Source organism: Neolamprologus multifasciatus, chromosome 10 (genome assembly GCF_963576455.1).
Source record: "Neolamprologus multifasciatus chromosome 10, fNeoMul1.2, whole genome shotgun sequence".
NCBI lineage: Eukaryota > Metazoa > Chordata > Actinopteri > Cichliformes > Cichlidae > Neolamprologus > Neolamprologus multifasciatus.
This window is the reverse complement of record NC_140448.1, coordinates 330,787-353,994: the sequence shown is the minus strand read 5'-3', so window position 1 is coordinate 353,994 and position 23,208 is coordinate 330,787. Positions and strand designations below refer to the sequence as shown.

At 42.2% G+C, this 23,208-nt stretch overlaps 3 protein-coding genes across 7 annotated transcripts in view; 1 reads left to right on the top strand and 2 right to left on the bottom strand.

The window, feature by feature from the left end:
- The window catches only part of alcama (activated leukocyte cell adhesion molecule a), a 334,175-nt gene that overhangs the window by 203,791 nt on the left and 107,176 nt on the right, over positions 1-23,208 (bottom strand). The window lies entirely within an intron of this gene.
- The window catches only part of cblb (Cbl proto-oncogene B, E3 ubiquitin protein ligase), a 96,492-nt gene that overhangs the window by 10,638 nt on the left and 62,646 nt on the right, over positions 1-23,208 (top strand). For all 5 annotated transcript variants that reach the window (XM_085173831.1, XM_085173829.1, XM_085173830.1 and 2 more), the window contains 3 exons: positions 3,259-3,405; positions 17,144-17,300; positions 21,904-22,025. In XM_085173831.1, coding sequence (XP_085029957.1) covers positions 3,259-3,405; positions 17,144-17,300; positions 21,904-22,025 — 426 coding nt within the window. The remainder of the gene's footprint in view (positions 1-3,258; positions 3,406-17,143; positions 17,301-21,903; positions 22,026-23,208) is intronic.
- On the bottom strand, positions 3,444-5,174 carry LOC146509273 (uncharacterized). Its single transcript, XM_085173870.1, has one exon. It carries the CDS (start codon positions 5,006-5,008, stop codon positions 4,382-4,384), a length of 627 nt encoding a protein of 208 aa, XP_085029996.1. The 5' UTR covers positions 5,009-5,174; the 3' UTR covers positions 3,444-4,381.

Below are 23,208 nucleotides of genomic sequence, written 5' to 3'. Positions count from 1 at the left end.
TGTGACCGGGGGACACCATAGTGACTGGTATTGACTGGGGGTCACTACCGAACAGATGTGACTGGAGGATACTGTAGACACTGGTATTGACTGAGGGTCACTACCAAACATATGCAACCAGGGAACACTGTACTGACTGGTACTGACTGGGGATCACTACCGAACGGATGCGACCGGGGGACACTGTAATGACTGGTATTGACTGGGGGGCTCTACTGAACGTATGCAGCTGGGGGACAGCGTGAAGGAAATGGTCGAGGAAACCTCTCCCCAAAAGTGTTCTGTCAAACCCAGCATTGGCCCTACAATGCCAGACCACGTTTTCCAGTTGATCGCTCTACCCTTTAACATCCAGACTTTATAATCATAGTTATCATCAACCACAGACAACCCTTAATTGCAGAAAAGAGAATGCTTTTTATTAATAAATCTAGAAACATCTTCCTTACATCACCCTTTTAATAGAATACTGTTCCCAGTATGATAGGAAATGTTACATTTATGAATTGATAATAATAGCTTTCATCATCATTCATAAAAGCCTAAAAATGATTCAAATGAAGCTTTTGAATACCAGTACATGATGTTGGAGAAATGGTAATACATTTATCAAGTAAATACTCAAGACTGAATATTGAATACAGCACAACTGTATGGTCCTTACCATATTACTGTTAATGAACAATTCATTTATTATTTAGAGACTTCTGTTATAGTGACCCTGACATTTAAAGCAAGTCTACAATGTCATAGTGAGCTAGAGGAAGCCGTTTGTGATGGAGACAAATTGTTGAGATGGCAGGAAGCCAGTAGAAATTGAGATAGTGAGCAGTTGAGCAGCTGGAGTGCACTTGTCAGCACAACAGTGTGATACCAACTGTGTAAGCAAATTTGTGACTTTGCTGTATTTTATTTATGGGGAATCTGAAATTGATCTTTTTAATTAACATGTTGAAAAGCTGTTTAGTATGATTTCATTTATGTGTTGCTTATAACAGAACAATCAAAAAATTACATAAGTCAGCCAGCAGTTTCTGGCCATGCTACCCTAGACACGCTGAATAAATTAGTCCTAATGAATAGGCTGCCTTTCATGGGCAACTTGTCAGATGAGGCAGATTACAGACTGGTAGCACAGATCATGGCAAGGACACATGAGAGACTGACCATCTATCTGTCTTGTACTTTGCACTGAGCATTAAAGTGGGGTGATGCTGTAAGCAGGGAGAAAATTTACATCCAAAAAATGTATCCAAATACATTATATAGCGCAGAATACATGCTGCTTTTTCTGTTTGTTTGGGGGTACTTAAGAGCAGACCCCTCCCCCACAAGGATGTGTGGTCTTTTCCTTTGCATCCCAATGAGAAATTATTTTGGTTGGCCCTTGGTTGATTAGAGGCCTAATGGTAACCAAAGAAGCATGAAATTACTTTTTTTCAGTGCAGGCATACACACAAGCACACTCACATGCTCATACACATGCAGACCAACTGAAGTGGAACGCTACCACAGAATACTGATGCTCACCTTTCCCACTTTAACCTAATATTACCCAAATACTTTATTCCATTTCCAAGGAAATGGAGAAAGACAGTAGATGGGCAAACATTCCAAAATTAAATCAGAAATAAAAAAAAAGTTGAAAAATATTATGAATAATTTTAAAATTATTGTATAATTTATCAAATTGACTACAGCTCCGATTGACGTTTAACTGTTCATGGCAACTGATTTCTTAGTCAACTAAACAAGGCAAAAAAAACCCCCAAAAACTAGACTAACTAGCTAATATAAGTGACTAAGAGACACTCAGATATCAAGTTAATCTTACATTTTATACTCCAAACAGACAATGAAGAAAAACACTAAACTGTGGTTAAATATGACAAATTAACATCCAAAAAGTGTGATGCAGTGTATGAGTGATGCACGTTGCGCATAACGGATTTGTAGTGTTTCTGAACATGGCTGAATAACATAACAACAGTTTACCATCATTTACTATGAGTGGGCATCAATTAAAATGATAGCAATTAGATAAAAAGAGCCCCAATATTTGTAGTGTTTTATGTCCACTTTAAAGTAGTAATGCAATCACAACACAAATCCTGGTTATCTATTTCTATAATTCCAATTAATATTTGCAAGTTGTGTTTACATTACAGTTAATAGATGATGTGTTTGTCATCTGACCCATTTTATTGGTAAATGCGACATCAATTAGGGTTCTACTGTTTTAGTGACTCTTTTAAGTCCTTTGATTATTTGTTTGAAATAAAATTTTGACATTGCCATTTTCAATTTTTGTCAACCAGTTCATATTATAGTCATCAGTTGTTGATCATAAAATAATATGTGTGTGATGGCGAATTGTACAAGACAACAATTTTAAAACTTATCTGATGGGAAAAAATCACATGTAAAGCTACATCTCTTATGATAGTGTTTGGGAAGTTACGAAGTTTCATTTTTGCCCTTCCTCATAGCAAAGGTGGAATATAACGTCAAATATAATTGTTCAAATAGACAGGATTTTCTTTGATTGACATTTGGGGTTATGACCATTTGAAAGTTGAAAGTATAGCTATGCCATCTGTTGGTTTTAACCAGGGTCTAATAGGAAGTAATAGTAGCAGGCAACAGGTGACAGTGTGCAATCTTTCTGTTGAACAAGCAGCTTCTCACACATAGGTTTTCTTTGCTCATCCTGGGAAGTGTAAAAGCCTATCCCAGCTGTCATAGGGCGAGAGGGCGAGATAGATAACTGTGCAAAATAAAACTTGACACTGGCTCTGCATTTGTCACATTTATCATTATCAGATCATGAGATCCCTAACCCTAACCCTGAGAAAAATGTGTTCTCACATCCTATGCCCACACATCCTTAAGTGTTAGAATATGTCTGTTTTTTTTTAAGTTCAGTTTTATCTAGTGTGTGATAGATGTGATATGTTGTGAGATATAGCACAGAGATCCTTCTGTAGTCATTATTTAAGCCAGTTTGTTTTCTAATGTGCTCATGTAGTTCATATTATAGTTAACATTTTTAAAGGAAATCCAACATTAAATTATCTATAAACTGTGTTCTAGCATATGTTGGTCTAAGAGAGTATTCGAAATGTCTGATTTGACCAGCTTTTGCCAACAAATCAGAAGTCAGGAACATGTACAGTATATTTGTACAGCTCAAATAGTTTCCATGTGGTGTCTGTCAAACATGTGAGGCTATAATTTCCTGTTTTCTGGCCTCTGCAGGAGGAACCTGACCAAGCTGTCTCTGATCTTCAGTCATATGCTGGCAGAAATCAAAGCAATCTTCCCTGGAGGACAGTTCCAAGGAGACACGTTCAGGATTACCAAAGCTGATGCTGCTGACTTCTGGAGGAGATTTTTTGGTGAAAAGTAAGTGTCACCTCAGTATTATTTTTGTTGTTGTTTGTTTGTTTTTTGATAGATGTGTATGTTATTCACTTGTCCAAATTGGACATGCACACAAATAGTTGGGAATGACATATTCCATTAAATAATCAACACCATCACCTTTAACGTGTAATGGTATAAAGTAGTAAAACACCACAACAAATGTACCAAGCCTATTCTAGAGCTGGCTAGCTAAAAGTTTGTCAAATTCCACACTGGTGCTAAATTTCAAGTTCAAGTTCAGATTTTATTCGCCATGCAGTGGCAGGTTGCCCTGCAGTGGAATGAACCCGCCCCCCGACCTTACGCACACAACACAGACATCACATGGGGATACAAGTCAGAGAATGTTTGCATTACAGAAAAAAAAACACTGAAATGTACACTACAATATGAAAGTACAACAGGAAAAGAAGAGACCTCTACTCATGCTGGGCTATAGGAGGACAGCATGACAACAGGAAACAAAAAAACTCCTCTGCACAGAAAGCACATAAATGTCCACAGTACAACATTATAGAGCACGTGACCAGCAACAGGGTTGGGTAGGGGATGAGGAGTAATCCCAGGCAACACAGCAGCCATCCTGCCACTGCGCCGTCTCTCCAGCGCGGGCCCAGACCCGCCTCGTGTTCCCAGGAGGCAACAAGCATCGAAGGCATTGGAAGGGGAGGGGGGATGAGTGAGTGCTTATCAGTGTAAGTGTATGTGTGTGCGTGTCCATAGTTCAGCTGAGACAGTGTCCTTCGCCCTACCAGGCTAAGTAAACAGTCTACCAGCCAACCCAGGTGGCCTTATAATGGGAAGGAACAGTCAAAACACAGTCGTTATCAGGGAGTTTTTGTTCGGCTCCAGCCTTGAGCCCACAGCTGCCGCCAAAGGGATATCCGCATTATCATGTTGATGTTGTTTATTTTTCTTTTATGCGAACAACTCATGAGAATTTCAAAGCTGTTCTTTAACACTCCGACACTGGTCTCTCAATCTCCCGTTGGAGAGCCGCGAGCTTCTCCATGATGTTATCAAACTTGCGCTTCGTGGTCTTGTCATTCTTGTGCTTAGAGAGCCGATTCTGAGAACTCACGACTGCAGTGAGCTGCTCCACGATGTAATCCAACTTTCGCTCTGAGGTGTTATTCTGAGGGAACTTCCCCTTGATGTAATCCAATATACGCTCAGAGGTGTTATTCTGAGTATTCACGGCAGCCATAAGCTTCTCCAAGGTCTTAACCATGCTGCACTCAATGAGCCCATTCTGAGAAGTCGCGCCTCGTCCCGTTTCAATCCCAGCGGGCAGCCTTGGGGGGGTTTGAACAGCTGGTTCCGCTTTCTTAATTCTCCCATAAGCCAGGGCCAAGCCAACTCCGATCAGCAAAAACCCTGTTATCATGGTTCCGAATAGGTAGATATCTTCAGCGTCCTCGATCGGCAGTCCCGCAAGGCACACAATCCTCCATTTCTGCCACCCGTCCATTGTGTATCCGGCAGGGAAAGTCCCTCCAGGGCACTCGGGCTCTCTCGAGCCCAGACTTCTCGTTGAGAAAAGGGTGTCAATAGCATTCAGAGACCAGTTGATCAAATCCATAATTCTCTTTTAGGTTTTAGAGAACAGACTGTGAGAGAGTGTTCCAGGGAAAGTAATACACACGAGACAAGACAAGGACACAAGAGGCTAAGCAGGGAAGATAAGGGAAAGGAGGAGAGGAGAAAAGTGCAACTGCCTTCGCCGAGATCCAAACGAGAAAGAGTAATTTAGCAGTATTTTTCATTAAGCATACAATTTCAGATCATTACCATTTTCCATTCATACTGACAAAAGTCTGCAGTAGGGTAGTGATTACTTCCTTATGAAGCGGTTTCTAATTCTTTTCAGTTTTATCAGGAGGACATTTTTGGCTAGTATTTTCCATGATTTTCAAATGTCTTAAAAGAATATGTTTTGTTCATATACCTTCCTCATATAAAAGAGCTAAATTTCTTGGATGTTTTTTTTATTTGCATAAAAAATGCAAAAGTAAAGTAAAACATTTTTGCTTACACAAGTATTCACAGCCTTTGATCAGTATTTTGTTGATGCACCTTTGGCAGCACTCAAGTATTTCTGAGTATGGTGCTACAAGCTTGGCACACCTGTTGTTGGGCAGTTTCTCCCATTTTTTGCAGAACCTTTCAAGCTCCATCAGGTTGGTTTGGGCTCTGGCTGGGCCACTCAAAGACATTCACAGAGTGGTCCCGAAGCCATTCCTTCTTGTTACCACTGTTGTTATCTTGGCTGTGTGCTTAGGGTTATTATCCTGTTGAAGATAAACCTTTGCCACATTTCAAAAGCCAGAGCACTTTGAAGGAGGCTGTCATCAAGGATGTCTCTGTAGATTGCTGCTGTCATTTTTTCCTCAACCCTGACTAATCTCCCAGTTCTGCTGCTGATGCTGGCACCACGATGCTTCACTGTAGGGATGGTATTAGCCAGGTGGTGAGCAGTGCCTGCTTTCCATGACACACAGGATTCAGGCCAAAAAGTTAAATCTTTGTTTAAGAGAGACCAGAGAATTTTGTTTTTCATGGTCTGCGGGTCCTTCAGTTGAGTTCCAGCAAACTCCAGGCAGGCTGTCATGAGGAATGATTTCCGTCTGGCTGCTCTACCGTACAAGCTTGATCGGTGAAGTGCTGCAGAAATGATACTCCTTCTATCCCAACTTGCTCAGACTGGCCAAGTAGCTAATAGTCCCGGTGTTTCAAAATCTTCCTATTATGGATGATGGCGGTCACTGTGCTGATTGGGATCTTCAGTGCTGCAGACATTTTTCTATACCCCCACCCAAGTTCTGTGACTTGATACAATTCTGTCTTGAAAATCTACAGATAATTCCTCTGACCTTTTGTGCACTGTCATCAAAGGGACCTTATATAGACAGGTGTGTGTCAGGGTGCAACTGAGCTCAGTTTTCGTGTCATGCAAGAATTACACTTCTGAATTTTAAGCAAACTTTTTCCACTTTGTTGTTATTGGATATTGTGTGTAGAATTTTGAGTTGAAAAATGAATTTAATCCATTTTACAATAAGGCTGTAACATAACACATTATGGAGGAAGTAAAGCACTGTGAATACTTTTCTCTTCCTCTGGGATTAATGGTACAGTCCAAATTACGGTTACAGTTGTGTCATTTTAAAACTGCGATGTAAAAAGGATGACTTAAAAAACAAAAAAACAAATACATTAAACATAGGGCACTAAATTCTGTAAATTCTCAAAATGCCTGAAATGCCAGTTTTGTGTGGATTTTTTTTATCCACAGTTTTTTTTTTTTTACCCTAATAGAAGATAGTGTTTAAGGCAATAGCTTCACATTTTCACAGATACACTGTTGGATATTTTTCAGAAAATGACATTTAAATTGTGAATCATATATTTTGTTTTAATATGTTAAAACGATATGTTATGAATTAATTAAATTCACATATATGGTAAAGGGACTGATTCTTATATAGCACTTTTCTACTCTCCCGGAGTACTCAAAGCACTGTATATAACATGCCACATTCACCCAATCTCACAAGCACTTTCTTTATACATAGTGCTTTCTAACTACAGTCACACATTCATACGCTGACAGATGCATCATAAAGTAACTTGGGGTTAGTATCTTGCCCAAGGATACTTGCCCCCTTGTGATTTGGTGTATATTGTATTATGTATACAATATACAATAGCAATTATGTATGTATTAACACTAAATCACAAGAGTTCTGTTACAGGGCTTTATAATCTAAGGTAGAGATCTGAAGTAATAGAGAGAGAAAACCCCCCACAATTAAACGTCCCTCTATGAGCAAGCACTTGACGACAGTGGGGAGGAAATACTGCCTTTTATCAGAAAGAAATCTCTGACAGAACCAGGCTCAGGAAGGGGGGGGGGGCATCGGCCACGACCGTTTGGGGGTAATGGAAGTAAGACAGACTAAAAAAAAGAAAGACAGAAAGAGATTAACAGTAATGAATGATTAAATGTAGAGTGGTGTTAAAGCACATAGTGAGTGAAAAAGAAACACTATATTGGAGCTCTATTGGAGTGATATGGTACTATCAGGTCTTGAAGATAAAATCAGTCCTGGTTATTCAATGCATTGTATGTGAGGAGAAGGATTTTAAATTAAATTCTGAATCTAACAGGGAGCCAATGAAGGGAATGTTCTCTCTTTCGCTGCAGCATATTGGATCAATGGACAGCTTTTCAGGGAGTTCATTCCTAGTCCAGCCGAGAAGTAATAAATGCAAAAACTAGTTTTTCAGCTCTATGACAGGATGTTTCTAATTTTAGAGATACTTTACAAATACATGAGCAGTCCTACACAATTGTTCATTATGCACATGGAAGGACATGCTCTGGTTATCTGGCTTCATGGATGGATAGAGTTTGGTATCATCTGTATGAATGAAAATGAATAGCATAACAATGAAAATGTACACAATGCAGATGTTACCCATTGTTATCCATCCAAATGATACTATTTAAGGGAAACGTGCAGTGTAAACAGAATTGGTCCTTCACAGAACCCTACAGAACACTATATAAAAACCAATTAGTTTGCTAATTGCTTAACAGAGCTCTGACTCTCTGTCATCCTGGGTATAGTGCAGTAACACTAGCCAAGGCTCTCCTCTGATAAGCTCCCCAATGTGTGACGCTTTGCCCTCGGGCGCAGAACGCACTGAACTTCACTCTTATCAGGTCTTGGACCTTACTCCCAGTTTTCCTTAATTAGGTCCCCAGCAGCTTCCTGCCAAACAGCAACTCAAAGGGAGAAAATCCTGTGGAAGACTGGGGCACCTCCCACACTACAAACAACAGAGGGTCTAACCAGCAGTCCCAATTGTATTGTTCCTCATGAATGAACTTAGGAATTATGGACTTTAAAGTCTTATTCAGACACTTCACCAACCGTCAGTCTCTCTGGATGCCAACTCAGGAGATAACCTGAAACACCTTTCAATAGTGAATTGGCCCAATTTTCAATTTTCATCACTTAGCCAAAGCCTAATTTCACAGTGTTGTCAGAAGACTGCTCAAGGGGAAAATCTTCCATGAAGTAAATCACCGGAACTGGGGATGCCCCTGAGAGACTTCCAATTTCCTCCTGCCTGGAGAGCGTTGGAGGACTTTGCATCACCGCTGAACACAGCACAGACATCATATGTGCCTACCAGTTGTGTGCACATCCCTAAACAATGCCTCATCAGTTTATTAAACCCAAACCATTCCGTTCCCAGAATTAACCAATGTTCCAGAAGGGAGCTAACTGCAGCCTTGACTCTTTTCCCTTGGATTTGGTGGACTAAGATCTATGTGGAACCCTTCTGCCAACATATCCACCACTTCCAGGTTCGCTGACCAACAGAGACCCACTCTACCAGATCTGTTTGTCCCGGGAGCCCCACAAACTGTTCCAACATGGCTAAATCCAGCAGCTGTGTTCCCATTTCAATTGGGCCAGGCTGCAACCACCTGGCTCCTGCATCTCAGAGCTGTTGCGTGTAGGTGAAGGGTCAATCCTTGAACTATATCCCTCTTCCCTAGAGTTGCCCTGCAGACATTTGTGAATTTGCCCCACAATACCTGCCACTGTCTGGGCCTCCCTCAAAAAAAGGGACAGCATCCGCAACATCCATTCTACCACTAGACACTGGGACACCTCAACTGTGGCCATGAACATCTCCAGAAATGACTGCTATTTACAGAACACTGTTATAAAATATATCATTGTCTTTGTATTTCCTGAACCTTATTAGTGAATGCCATTGAGATGTTTTGTCCTTGAATAAAAATTAATCACAAACATTTTTTAGATTTTAGATTTTTACGTTACAGTGTTCCCTCATTTATCGTGGGAGTTATGTTCTAAAAATAACCCACGATAGGTGAAATCCACAAAATAGCCAGCTTTATTATTTACAATTATTATTGATGTTTTCAGGCTGTAAAGCCCCTCACTACACACTTTATACACTTTTCTCAGACAAGCATGAACATTTTTACACTTTTCTCTCTTGTTTAAACGCTCTGAAAGTTCAAACCTTTGTAGAAAAATAAGTCCAGTATTATAGAATGAAACCAAAGATCAAACCCTGTTTTCAGGTCCAGAACATGGGAATAGAGCAGCTGCGAGAGAATTCAACATTAATGAATCAATGGTATGGAAGTAGAGGAACCAAGAAGAATGAGTTGAGTGAAGTTTGACTTATCTGCCTGTTTTGTTTCGCTTAATGCGCCTTACGGTCCGAAAAATACGGTAACTTCTACCTTCCTTTAGCATGTCCAGAAGTCCAACTTTTTGTGCGATGGTTAGCATCTTCCTCTGCCTTTTGGATGCTACTGCCGGTGCTTTTGACAGTGCAAAACATTTCGTCCACATTGTTTTCATTCAGAAATGTTTTTCAGCGCAGAGCTGTGTTCATGAAAACTCGGACATAAGGATATCAGTCTTCTTTTATGGTAAATGGACTGGTTCTTATATAGCGCTTTTCTACTCTTTCTGAGCACTCAAAGCGCTGTACACAACTTGTACATTCACCCATTCACACCCATTCGCACAAGCACATTTCTTTAAGTGCTTTCTAAGTAACATTCACACACATTCATACTCCGATGGATGCATCGGAGAGCAATTTGGGGTTAGTATCTTGCCCAAGGATATTTGGCATGCAGACTGGGGAAGCCAGGGATCGAACCACCAACCTTCCGATCAGTAGATGACCTGCTCTACCACCTGAGCTACAGCCACCCCTTTTATCTTGTGGTAACTGTGAGAGCATATGTACTCTCCTCCTTTCAACAAATTGAAGGCTTCAGTAGTACCAACAAAACTAAATATAAACTCAAATCTATGGAATTCATATAGTAGTTTAGATTGCATTTTTTGGGGTCTTCTAATGTCCCGTTTTCAGGACGGGACCACAAGGTTGCTTCGTTTTTTATACACATTTCCAGAGAGCCCCCCATAAAACACAGCCCAAACAGCTGATTAGTTACACACCCACGCACATCTATTATTAATTTCACTTGAAAGAAGTTTTACTTTAATATTTCTATTTTTGCTGTTGAGTTGCATTCATCATCTTGTCAGTGCAGTAAACATTCTGCCCGAGAGGTCAATAAATCTACTGGTTCTTACCTTATATAGCACTTTTGTACTCTACCTGAGCACCAGTGGTGCTTTATATAAAATGCTCCATTCACACCATCATCCATTATCTATGCGCTTTCTATCTCAACATTCACACGCCGATGGATGCATCGGAGAGCAACTTGGTGTTAGTATGCTGCTAAACAATATTTAGGCATAGAAAGTATTTGGTTCATGCAATGTTTGTGTTATCTTTACTGTGTTGTTGAAATTTTAGGCTACCTCATTGTTTAGGTTTACCAGTTGCTGGGTAAAAGATGTTGCATATTGCTCAGTCTTATCCTCACTTATGTTCATAAACATGTTGTTTGTTCCAGAATGCTTAATGTTTAATATTTACTGCCTCTCTGTATTTTCCTTTTTGTAATTTACACTGTTAAAAAAAACATCTTAAAAAAACAGTAATATTCCAGCAGCTCGGGCGCCAAAATACTACCGTTAAATAACAGAAAATTACTTCCTCATAAAAATACGGTTATTTCCAGTAATGACAATACAGTTTGTTGCGCTAATTTCAGAATCAGAATCAGAATCGTGTTTATTGGCCAAGTATATGTGCAGACACATACAGGGAATTTGGTTCCGGTAGATGGTGGCTGTCAAGCACAGCAATGTAAATCACACACACACACGTGTCTATATACACACATTACACATACATACACAAAGCTGTGTAAACCAACTATAAATAACTAATCTAAACTTATATACATAAAATACAGAAATGAAATGAGGTGGAATGAATACTACAGAATGTACATAAGGTGCAGTTGCAGTCTGGCAGTGGGAGCAGTGTGACAGGTCAACTGTTAAGAAGGGAGATGGTGAGGGGAAAGAAACTGTTCCTATGTCGGGTGGTCCTGGTCTGCAGGCTTCTGTACCGTCTGCCAGAGGGCAGCAGATCAAAGAGTCTGTGTCCAGGATGTGAGAGGTCTGTGATGATTTTCCCTGCCCGTTTCCTGGTTCTTGAGAGGTACAGATCCTGGATGGAGGGCAGGGGGCGCCGATGATCCTTTCTGCTGCCCGTACAGTCCGCTGCAGTCTGCTCCTGTCCTGTTTAGTGGCTGCACCATACCAGACTGTGATGGAGGAGCACAGGACAGACTCAATGACTGCAGTGTAGAACTGGATCAGCAGCTCCTGTGGAAGACTGTACTTCCCCAGTTGTCTCAGGAAGTACATCCTCTGCTGGGTCTTTTTCAATTCAATTCAATTCAATTTTATTTATATAGCGCCAAATCACAACAAAAGTCGCCTCAAGGCGCTTCATAGATACAGAGAAAAGCCCAACAATCATATGACCCCCTATGAGCAAGCACTTTGGCGACAGTGGGAAGGAAAAACTCCCTTTTAACAGGAAGAAACCTCCGGCAGAACCAGGCTCAGGGAGGGGCGGCCATCTGCTGCGACCGGTTGGGGTGAGAGAAGGAAGACAGGATAAAGACATGCTGTGGAAGAGAGACAGAGATTAATAACAGATACGATTCAATACAGAGAGGTCTGTTAATACATAGTGAGTGAGAAAGGTGACTGGAAAGGAAAAACTCAATGCATCATGGGAATCCCCCGGCAGCCTACATCTATTGCAGCATAACTAAGGGAGGATTCAGGGTCACCTGGTCCAGCCCTAACTATATGCTTTAGCAAAAAGGAAGGTTTTAAGCCTAATCTTAAAAGTAGAGATAGTGTCTGTCTCCTGAATCCAAACTGGAAGCTGGTTCCACAGAAGAGGGGCCTGAAAACTGAAGGCTCTCCCTCCCATTCTACTTTTAAATACTCTAGGAACAACAAGTATTTTTGAGGATGGAGTTGATGTTGGTCTCCCACTTCAGGTCCTGGGAGATGGTTGTACCCAGGAACTTGAAGATCTTCACAGTCGACACAGGGCTGTCTGATATGGTGAGGGGGAGCAGAGTTGAGGGATATCTCCTGAAGTCCACTGTCATCTCGACAGTTTTAAGAGTGTTCAGCTCCAGATTGTGCTGACTGCACCAGAGTACCAGCCGCTCAACTTCCTGCCGGTATGCAGACTCATCACCATCCTAAATGAGGCCAATGACAGTGGTGTCATCTGCAAACTTTAGGAGTTTAACAGCTGAGTTCTTGGAGGTGCAGTCGTTAGTGTAGAGGGAGAACAGTAGTGGTGAGAGGACACATCCTTGAGGGGCACCAATACTGAGGGACCGAGTTTCAGAGGTGATCTCCCCCAGCCTCACTTGTTGCTTTCTGTCTGTCAGGAAGCTGGTGATCCACTGACAGGTAGCTGGTGACACGCTGAGCTGGGAGAGTTTGGAGGAGAGATGTTCAGGCACAATGGTGTTAAAAGCCGAACTAAAGTCCACAAACAGGACCCTGGCATAAGTTCCCGGGCGGTCGAGGTTTTGCAGGATGTAGTGCAGCCCCATGTTCACTGCATCATCCACCGACCTGTTTGCCCGGTAGGCAAACTGCAGAGGGTCCAGCTGGTGGCCTGTAATGTCTTTCAGATGGGCTAACACCAGTCGTTCGAAGGATTTCATGACCACAGACGTCAAGGCGACAGGTCTGTAGTCATTCAGTCCTGTGATGGTGGGTTTCTTGGGAACAGGGAAGATGGTGGAGCGTTTGAAGCAGGAGGGAACTTCACACAGCTCCAGGGATCTGTTGAAGATGCGAGTAAAGATGGGAGCCAGCTGTTCCGCACAGGTTTTGAGGCAGGAGGCTGAGACGCCGTCTGGTCCGGGGGGTTTCCTGGGCTTCTGTTTCTGGAATAGTCGGCTCACATCCTCAGTGTGTATTTTGAGTTGCAGGGAGGAGGAAAGGGGGGTGAGAGGTGTGGTGGAGGTCGTTGAGGATTGGAGAGGATGGTCGTTGGGTCTGGATTGGGGAGGGTGGGGGTGGTTGTTGAGTCTTGATTGGGGAGGGTGGCGGTGGTCGTTGGGTCTGGATTGGGGAAGGTGGGGGTGGTCGTTGAGACTGGATTGGGGAGGGGATGGCTGAAGGGGGGAGAGGTGGAAAGTGTGTTGGGGGTCCATGTCTGAAGCAATGTCCCTGGGGAGGGGAGGGTGGGGCGTGGGAGTCTGTCCGTCTCAAACCTGCAGTAGAAAGTGTTTAACTCGTTGGCCAGGTCTTTGTTTGCTTCAATAGTGGGTGGGGGGCGTCTGTAGCTGGTGATTTCCTGCAGGCCCCTCCACACTGACGCTGGGTCGTTGGCTGAGAGCCGTTCTTCCGGCTTCTGGGAGTAGATCCTTTTAGCTGCTTTGATCTCCTTGGTCAGTGTGTTCCTAGCTTGCTTGTACAGGGCCCTGTCACCACTTCTCTAGGCGTCCTCCTTGGCCTTACGAAGATATCGGAGTTTAGGAGTGAACCATGGTTTATTGTTGTTGTATGTGCAAAAGGTCTTTCCCATATGGAAAAGATATATATAAATCTTATAAAGTTTGTATCTGTCTTGTGTGAAACTTGTATGAAAAGCATACAAGAGTAAAAACAGATATAAGATCCCTTGAAAAATTATATAATGAAACTTGTATGTTTTGGATACTTACTAAAACAATATATGAAAGTAATGAGAAAGTGGCCACTTTCATGAGTAAATCATGTAAGCCTTGATTTACTCATGAAAGTGGCCACTTTCATGAGTTGAGTCATATAAGTTTTTACTATTTCTTTTCCATATGGGTTGTTGGCACACACACGTCTTCACAGAAACTGATGTATGATGTCACAGTGTCCGTGAGCTCATCTAGGTTCTCAGATGCAGCTTCAAAAACAGTCCAGTCAGTGCAGTCAAAACAGTCCTGCAGTTCCTGCTTTGCTGCGTTAGTCCACTTCTTCACAGTTTTGACTACAGGCTTCGCACGTTTGAGTTTTTGCCTATAAACTGGAATAAGATGGACCATGCAGTGATCAGAATGTCCCAAAGCTGCCCGGGGCACAGTGTGATAGGCATCTTTTAGAGTGGTGTAGCAGTGATCCAGTATGATGTTGTCCCTGGTGGGGCAGTCTATATGCTGTCTGTATTTAGGGAGTTCGTAGTTTAGGTTTGCTCTGTTAAAATCCCCAAGAATAATTGTAAAGGAATCCGGGAATTTCCTCTCCAGGGTAGTAATCTGGTCAGCCAGCTCGCACAGTGCGTTGTTCGCGTTGGCCTGTGGAGGGATGTAAACTCCGACCAGCATGAAGGAAGAAAACTCCCGCGGTGAATAAAAAGGTTTACAGTTGATGAAAAAACTTTCCAAGTGTGGGCTGCAGTGTTTCTGTAACACTGTGACATCAGTACACCAACCTTCATTAATGTAGAAGCAGACTCCACCACCCTTTGTTTTCCCTGAGAGCTCTGTTTCGCGGTCCGCCCGGTGAAGTTGGAAGCCCGGCAGATTTAAGACAGCGTCTGGGACTCGCTCACTGAGCCAGGTTTCAGTGAAGCAGAGGGCAACAGAGCATGCAAAGTCCTTGTTAGTCCGGTTTAAGAGCAGTAATTCGTCGACTTTGTTTGGAAGAGAGCGGAGATTCGCGAGGTGAATGGAGGGGAGTGCCGTGCGGAATCCTCGCCGACGTAGTTTCACCAGCTACCTCATATAAAATATATATAGCTCACCATTTCACATGGGATCTTGCCTTTTCAAGTGGTTTTAAACATTAAATTAGGAACATGTTAATGTGATTAAACAATGAAATTATCTATAAATAGGGAAAAAAATAAATCCTAAAAAAACTGTAATATTCCAGCAGCTGGGGCGCCAAAATACTACAGTAAAATAACAGAAAATAACTTTCCCATGAAAATACAGTCATTTTCAGTAATGAAAATAGAGTTTGTTACACTAATTTTACATGGGATTCTGCCTTTTCCAAGTGCTTTTAGACATTAAATTAGGAACATTTTAACGTGATGAAACAATGGAATTACCTATAAACAAGGTCAATGAATGTGGCAATATGAATCATAATACGTAAATGTACAGAAATATACAGTTAACAGTTGGTTTAAATAATAATGGATTGCATGCCCTGGGACAGACTGACAGAGGCGAGGCTGCCATATCGCACAATCGGCCCCTCTGGCCATCACCAGTAGGCGGTAGGTGAAGAGTCTTGACCACGGACACAATACCGAGAGTGTCCGAGCCGGGGCTCAAACCGGCAACCTTCTGATCACAAGGCGAACTTCCAACTCTTGAGCCACGATTGCCCTAAATAGTAATGATAATAAAACTTATGTGATGTAACACAAGCTTATAGGAATCATGTTATATACTTTTCCATAGCATTACATTTGAATTCAACAGTTCAATCTTTCAAATAACGGACAGATATTTGTGAAATCATGATACATTTGTGAATGTATTTTAACAATCTAAATATGCATATGTACAGACAGATACATTTAATAATCATGAAAATTATGTTTTATTGCATTACAGTGATTTAACGTTAATGTACATTTGAAATGTGAAATCACAGTCTATTTACGTAACTTTAATGATATTCTAGAAGAACAGAACAAAACTGTAAAATGCACAGTAAAATACTTTTATATTGGGGTTTTTTCCTACAGTGCAGCCATACCCGCGATCTTGTGGTTGTTAGTTCACATTCATTGGCCGATGCTTAGCGTCATGTTATTATGTGTCCCAATATCCAATGGCATGTCACATTGTTTTCATGGCCACACCCTCACCCCAGGTGCAGAGGCCTATTTCTGTTCAGGAATGTTGTGAATACTTTGAGATTTATATTAATTGCAATTCCTACCTCTACATTTATTTTTTAAAATATATAATTAGCACAGCATGGCTGTGCAATGTTTTATATGTTTGTTTTTTTAGTTTTTATTCCTATTAATTATATTTTCACTTGTTTCCTCTGAATTATTGAATCAGACCTAGATGACATGGAATTTTCAGATTATAATCAAATTATAATTCAAATACTCCTTTAATTATTGATTATTCTCATTACTGTTCGATCATTTTATATATTTTTCCATAGTATTACATTTGAATTTCACAGATCATTCTCTCATATAACAGACAAATATTTGTGAAATTATGATACATTTCTGAATGTATTTTTACAATCTAAATATGTACAAAAAATATATTTAAAAAACAAGTAAATTGTGTTTTACTATATTTACAGTGATGTTATGTTATTTTACCTTTGACATGTAAAATCACAGTCTACTTATGTAAATGTAATGATATTCTAGAAAGACAGTACAAAACTGTAAAATATACAGTAAGATGCTTTGACATTACTATTTTTTGGAACAGTGTAGTTAATGCATTTGGCATCTTGGGAACATTTGAATCAATTTTTTAAATTGCTGAATATTAGGTTTTAAACTATGTCAAGGTATAAGATACTGTTGTGTTTAAGTAACTTTGCTGATTTGACTGCAAGCCCAGTGTCTAAAGGCCCACTGTGGCTAATCACAGTCACCACATACATTTGGTAATTTGCACATTTATATCAGTAAAGATGCATGTCTGGATATCTAACTTATATCTCACAATCCTGTATGTGACTTTTATGACTTGGTTCTTTTGCAGGACAATAGTGCCATGGAAAGTCTTCCGTCAGTGCCTTCATGACATACATCCCATCAGCAGCGGTCTGGAGGCTATGGCTCTCAAATCCACCATTGACCTCACCTGCAATGACTACATTTCTGTGTTCGAGTTTGACATCTTCACACGCCTCTTCCAGGTTGGTCAATATCAAGTAAATTAGTTTCCAACTACTTAATCTGATTATTTCGACTCATATGACCTTTTACTTTAGACTGTAGTTTGGTTTTATTTCACTTTCTTCGGCTTATCCGGGTCCGGGAGGCAGGGGCAGCAGTCCAATCAAGGACGCTGGTGCCACAGTTTGTCAATCTCTTGTTTCCTACTCCCTTCTTTCATAACCAAGACACTGAGATACCCAAACTCATCAACTTGTGCCAGCAACTCATCCCGGACCTGGAATGATCACTACACCCTTTTCCGGCTGAGGACCATGGCCTCAAATTTGGACTTGTTGATCCCCATTCCTGGCATACCTGTGCACTGGAGGCCGCCACCTGATGAACACAGCCACATTTGCAAAATTCAGAGATGAGATTCTGAGGCATCTCAGAAGTAGAAGCCTACCACCACATGGCGGCGCCTAAAAAAATCTGTCCATAAAAACTATGAACCAAATCTTTGGAAAAGTGCAGTTCTAAGGGAGTCCAACACACATTGAAAGCGAGTCCGACTTATTGCCAGCAAATTGGACCAAGCTCCTGCAGTAGTCACATAAGGATTGAACAGCTTTGTAGCCAGACAGGTACCACTCCAGATCTCCATGCGATATAGTCCGGACATGTCAGCCAGGACAGCCTTAAAACATCCAGAGCCTTTTGGAACTCGGGCAAACCTCATCCACCCCAGGGACCTGGCCACCAAGGAACTGGTTAACTGCCTCAGTGACCTTGTCCCTAGTGAGGGGCGAGTTGTCCCTCTCATTCACAGACTGCTTCCTCTATGGAAGAGGTGTCAGTGGGATTGAGGATACCTAACTGTATTCCCACTTGAGATCAGTGAGTAGAGCACCACTTTCCCTCCCTGAGTTGCCGAATGGTTTACCAGAATTGCTCTGAGACAGACCAAAAGTTTTTTTCCATGGCTTCACCAAACTCCCCTGAGTTTTTGCTTCAGCTACCACCCCAGGCTGCATTCCAGTTGGCCTTCTTGTACCCATCAGCTGTTTCCAAAGTCCCACAGGCTAACCAAGCCCAATAGGACTCCTTCTTCAGCTTTGATGGGTCCCTTCACCTCCAGTTTCCAACATCTGGTTCGGAGATTACCACCATGACAAGCACCAAGAACACCCTCACCCAATGACTCCAAGAAGGCTGGGTGCTCTGAACTGTCGTTAGGCCCATAAGCACATACAACAGTCAGGACCCGTTCCCTAGCCCGAAGGTACAGGGAAATGGCCATCTTGTCCAATGACACGAACCCCAGTGTACAAGCAGCAAAACGAGAGGATACAAGAATACCTACCCCTGCCCATTACGTGTCACCAAGGGTAACTCCAGACTATAACAGAGTCCGTGACTCTTCAGGAGAATGGTTCCAGTGTCAGAGTGGTATGTTGAGGTGACCCTGACTATATTTAGTTGGTATCTCTCAACGTCACGCACTTGCTCAGGGTCCTTCCCTATAAGAGAGGAGTTTTGTGTCCCAGTAGTCAACCTCAATAGCTGTAGATCGGTTTGCCAGGGCCCCCGCCCTTGATCCTTACCCATGACACAATGCACCTGACCCCCTCAGTGTCTTCTGCGGGTGGTTAGGCATACAGGAGGCTAAGGCTAAGTTCCGGCCACCGGATGGTCTATGTCAAGTTCCCTCCACAAACCTGACTTAAGGAGGGTGATTGAATATTTTCAATTCGTTTCAATTCAATTCTAATTGTTTATTGTCATGTGTACAAAGAAAAGCATTTCTCTGTGCAATCAAATTCTTTCTCTGCTGTCCACACACTGTGAGCAAATTTTGCAAACAGATTTGTGTGCAGAGTGTGCAAAAATTATTATTACTGTTAAAATAGGTCAGCTGTTCTGAGTCTGATAGCAGTGGGGAAGAAGCCGTTGTTGAGTCGGGATGTTCTGGATTTCACACTTCTAAAACCGTCCCGATGGCAGAAGTGTGAACAGTCCGTGTTGGGGGTGTGTGGGATCTTTGAGGATGGAGCCAGCTCTCCTCTGGACTCTGCGATGGTAGATGCTCTGCAGAGAGGGCAGCACAGTCCTGGTGATCTTCTCCGCAGTTGTTATCACTCTCTGCATGCGTTTGCGGTCCATAGCAGTAGTGCTGCCATACTATGCAGTGATGCAACTTGGTCAGTGTGCTCTCGACAATGCAGCTGTAGAAGCTGCTGAGGATCTTGGCCGACATACCAAATTTCCTCAGCCTCCTCAGGAAATACAGCCACTGCTGAGCCTTCATGACCAGCTGTGTGGTGTTCAGTGTCCAGGTGAGGTCCTCAGTGATGTAGACGCCTAGGTATCTAAAGCTGCTCACCCTCTCCACTTAACGCCCCCAGATAAACAGCGGCTGGTGAGGCCTCCTCTTCTTTCCCATGTCCACTATCATCTCTTTGTCTTATGAGTGTTGAGGGTTGAGGTTGTCTTCACACCATGACACCAGACCGGCCACCTCTCTCCTATAAGCCACTTCGTCCCCTCCAGTGATGCGACCAATCACTGCAGTGTTGTCCGCGATCTTCAGTATGGTGTTATCCCTATTGCAGGCAACACAGTCGTGGGTGTACAGGGTGTAGAGGACAGGACTGAGGACGCAACCCTGTGGAATGCCAGTGTTTGTAATAGTGCTGGCTGAAGTCCTGTTGCCGATCCTGTCGGACTGGGAAAGTCCTGTAGCCAGTCACATGGGTGATCTGGGGGTTCTGGAAGGTCTGGGAGGTCTGGAAGGTCCGGGAGGTCTGGAAGGTCTGAGGGGGTTGGAGGGTCTCGAAGTGGGTGTAGAATACATTGAGGTCTGATGGTGCTGACGGTGGCCCTGTACTCTGTGATGTGCGCAAGCCTTGCCACATCCGCCCGGGGTCAGCAGAAGAATAGAAGCCATCTAATAGTCTGCCAAGAGGCAGACTTCTGTACTGCGTCTTAGCTGCTGTAATGGCTTTGCTCAGTCCATACTTCCCAGCTTTGTACTATGTCTCATTGCCTCATGTAAATGCAAGAGATCGAGTATGCAGCATGTCTCGTATCTGACTGTTGATCCAGTTCTCTGTAATGCGCTGGTGGCATCATGGAGTTTGCCTTACCGGAGGCTGCAGTCCAGTTTCCTTGGTATACAGAGTGAGTCTGCAGTCCCTGGTGTCTACCTGGGCGAACAATGACTTGAAACTCCGGTGGAAGGGTAAAGTCCAGAAGATTGTGTGAGTTACCGATGTCCAGTAGTGCCTGTCTCGGCTATGTTAACAGTGCACAACACTTATCTAGTGCAAAAAGAACAAAAGCAAACAACCACAAACAACAAGTTGGCATCTCAGAGCAGAGCAAGCAAACATGTCTGCCTCTTGGTTTGGCAAAACCTCATGGTTTTGCCTCCTTTATGGATTTCTTTTTAAATCACTCTTTGTCTGGTCCCTCAGCAAGGAACAGTAGGGATGGGTATCGTTTAGGTTTTATCCGATACCAGTACCAAACTGGTACTTTTGAAACGGTGGTGGTGTTTAAACTGTGCTTGAACCGGCGCTTAAAAAATGAAGAACACAAACTTTGTCCAAAAACCTCTCATGTTTAGCTGTTTTTTTGTAAAAAGATAACAATGTTAGCCTTTTCTGCAGCTATAGGGGACTTATGGTATCACTCTTGGCTGGAAGTAGTGCTTAATCAATGGAAAAAACACAAACTTAAACCTCTCATGTTTAACTGTTTTCCACTTTTTCTTTGGTCATTTTAGCCTTTTTGTCCAGGATGAAGGGAGTATCTGCCATCAAACAAGAAGACAGCCGCATGTAACTACGACGGTGTTTGCTAGTTCACCTTACATGCATTAATTTAATAACGTGGTTAACTTAGTCAACGTAAATTACACACGGACAACATTAAGCTACTGACCCAGAGAAGAACGGCTGCTGCTGCCATCATCATCCGTCATCATTCCTGCTACACTGGCAGGGCTAGGGGCCAGGACTCTCCTCTTCGGGTTTTTGGGGGATGTTGCTAACTCCGGGACCGATAACAGGAACCACACCCACAGTAGATGTGCACGGTGTGAGGTCTCGCAGCAAGCTATCAAATATGGCGCATTTCTCGGCTTTTAAAAAAACGCTATACGTTTCAACAGATTTGAGGAGTTACCTCCTTTGCACAGTATCACCTTAAAGCACTTGTTGCAGGCTGCTGAGTTTGCATCTTTTGCTGTGAAGTACAGCCAGACTTTTGACCGCTTCGCCTTGGGCGTTTTTAATCTGTAGCTCTGCTCTAAAAGAACGTACGTACCTGGCCCCGCCTACTACGCTTGCAAAGGTAAAATGATTTGCTGAAATCCAAAGTGTCTGACATCTCAGGAAAAAAAAGCACCGAAATAAAGCACCGAAATGTGCGCTGCTTTTCGGTCTGGTTACTACCGTTTATGTCAGAACCGTCAGATACCGGTACCCATACCTAAGGAACAGTTTACCTTGAAGAGGCAACGCAATGAGTGTATGCTGTAATACATGACCCAACTTCCGTTTACTTTATGTTTACAATATAAAACATTAATACTTACAAAAACCACATAACCACAATAACATGGGGGGTTTTTTTCAGCCTTGGGGATCGATTCTGAGGAACTGGAATTTCCTAGCGGTGACACACCCTGGCTATATGGCCTTCCTTACTTATGATGAAGTCAAAGCTCGACTGCACAAGTACATCAACAAGCCTGGCAGGTATGTAATCCTTCAATTTCAGCATGCAGAAAGGGCTGGATCACAGAGGGTCTCAGGATGAATGGATACTGCCATTGCTTCCTTAACTTGCGAAAATCTTATTTTGCCATTTGTTCTGTCCCTGTTACTTATTTTACCAAGCTGTAGAGCGGACTTTCCAACTGCTATGACACTTCTGCTTAATGCAGTTAACTCTAATTTAGCTTATTTCGGCTTAGAATGCTCAAAAATACTGGCATAAAGAATATGACACAAAATATGGCACATAATTTTAACCAGGTTTGCACTTTGAGCATTTGTGACTTAATATTCATAGTATGCTAGTTTTCAATGAGTCCTGCTGGTCCCTTTGTTTCAGCTGGGAAAACAATTTGGTTGATTTTATATGGAATGAAACCCCTTGCTCTGTCTCCATGTGTTCTTTTAGGTTTCATATAGAAATGACTATAAAATATACATTGGCTTTGTTTTGGAAGGAAGAGAAAAAAACAAAGAGTGGCACCTACACCACAAACATCTGAACTGCTTTACAATTTAGCATCTGAACCAAGATACCAACAAAAAAGTGCACCTGCAATCTTCCTGGATGGCACAGAAAGTAGCTTTAAAAATACCCTAACTTATTTCCCAGCAGCTTGTATAGCCTTGAGCTTCTGAATAGCAGGTCTTTTGTTTTGGTATGGTAGAGCAGGTAATAACAGGACAGGTCTCTGTGTATATGAGCATGGAAGGGGGCTGGTGTGAGTATCCAAATATAAAGGGTACTGCCTATGAAGTGACTCTTGCAGATATCATGCTGAAAACCAACACTGGAACACATAAGCAGAACCACATAACTGTGTGGGTGAGGACAGTCATATCTGATGAGCCACTACATGATACTCATTTAAAAAACAGAAAACACACTCACACACTTTACTGGGATACGCCAGATGGTAAAAAGCCCATCCATATTATACCTATCTTAGCTCAAATCTAAACTATAAATAAAAGTGGAATGTAATGATTTGCAAATATATTATTCACAGTAGAATAAAGAAAACACATGTGACATTGAAAACAATGTAGCATTTTAAGAAAAACATTAGCTCAGGTTGACTTTCATGGCATCAACAAAAAATAGGCAACAAAAAAGGAAAAAAATAAAAACATTTTTCAGAAGTAAAGGTTGGCAGAAGTTCAC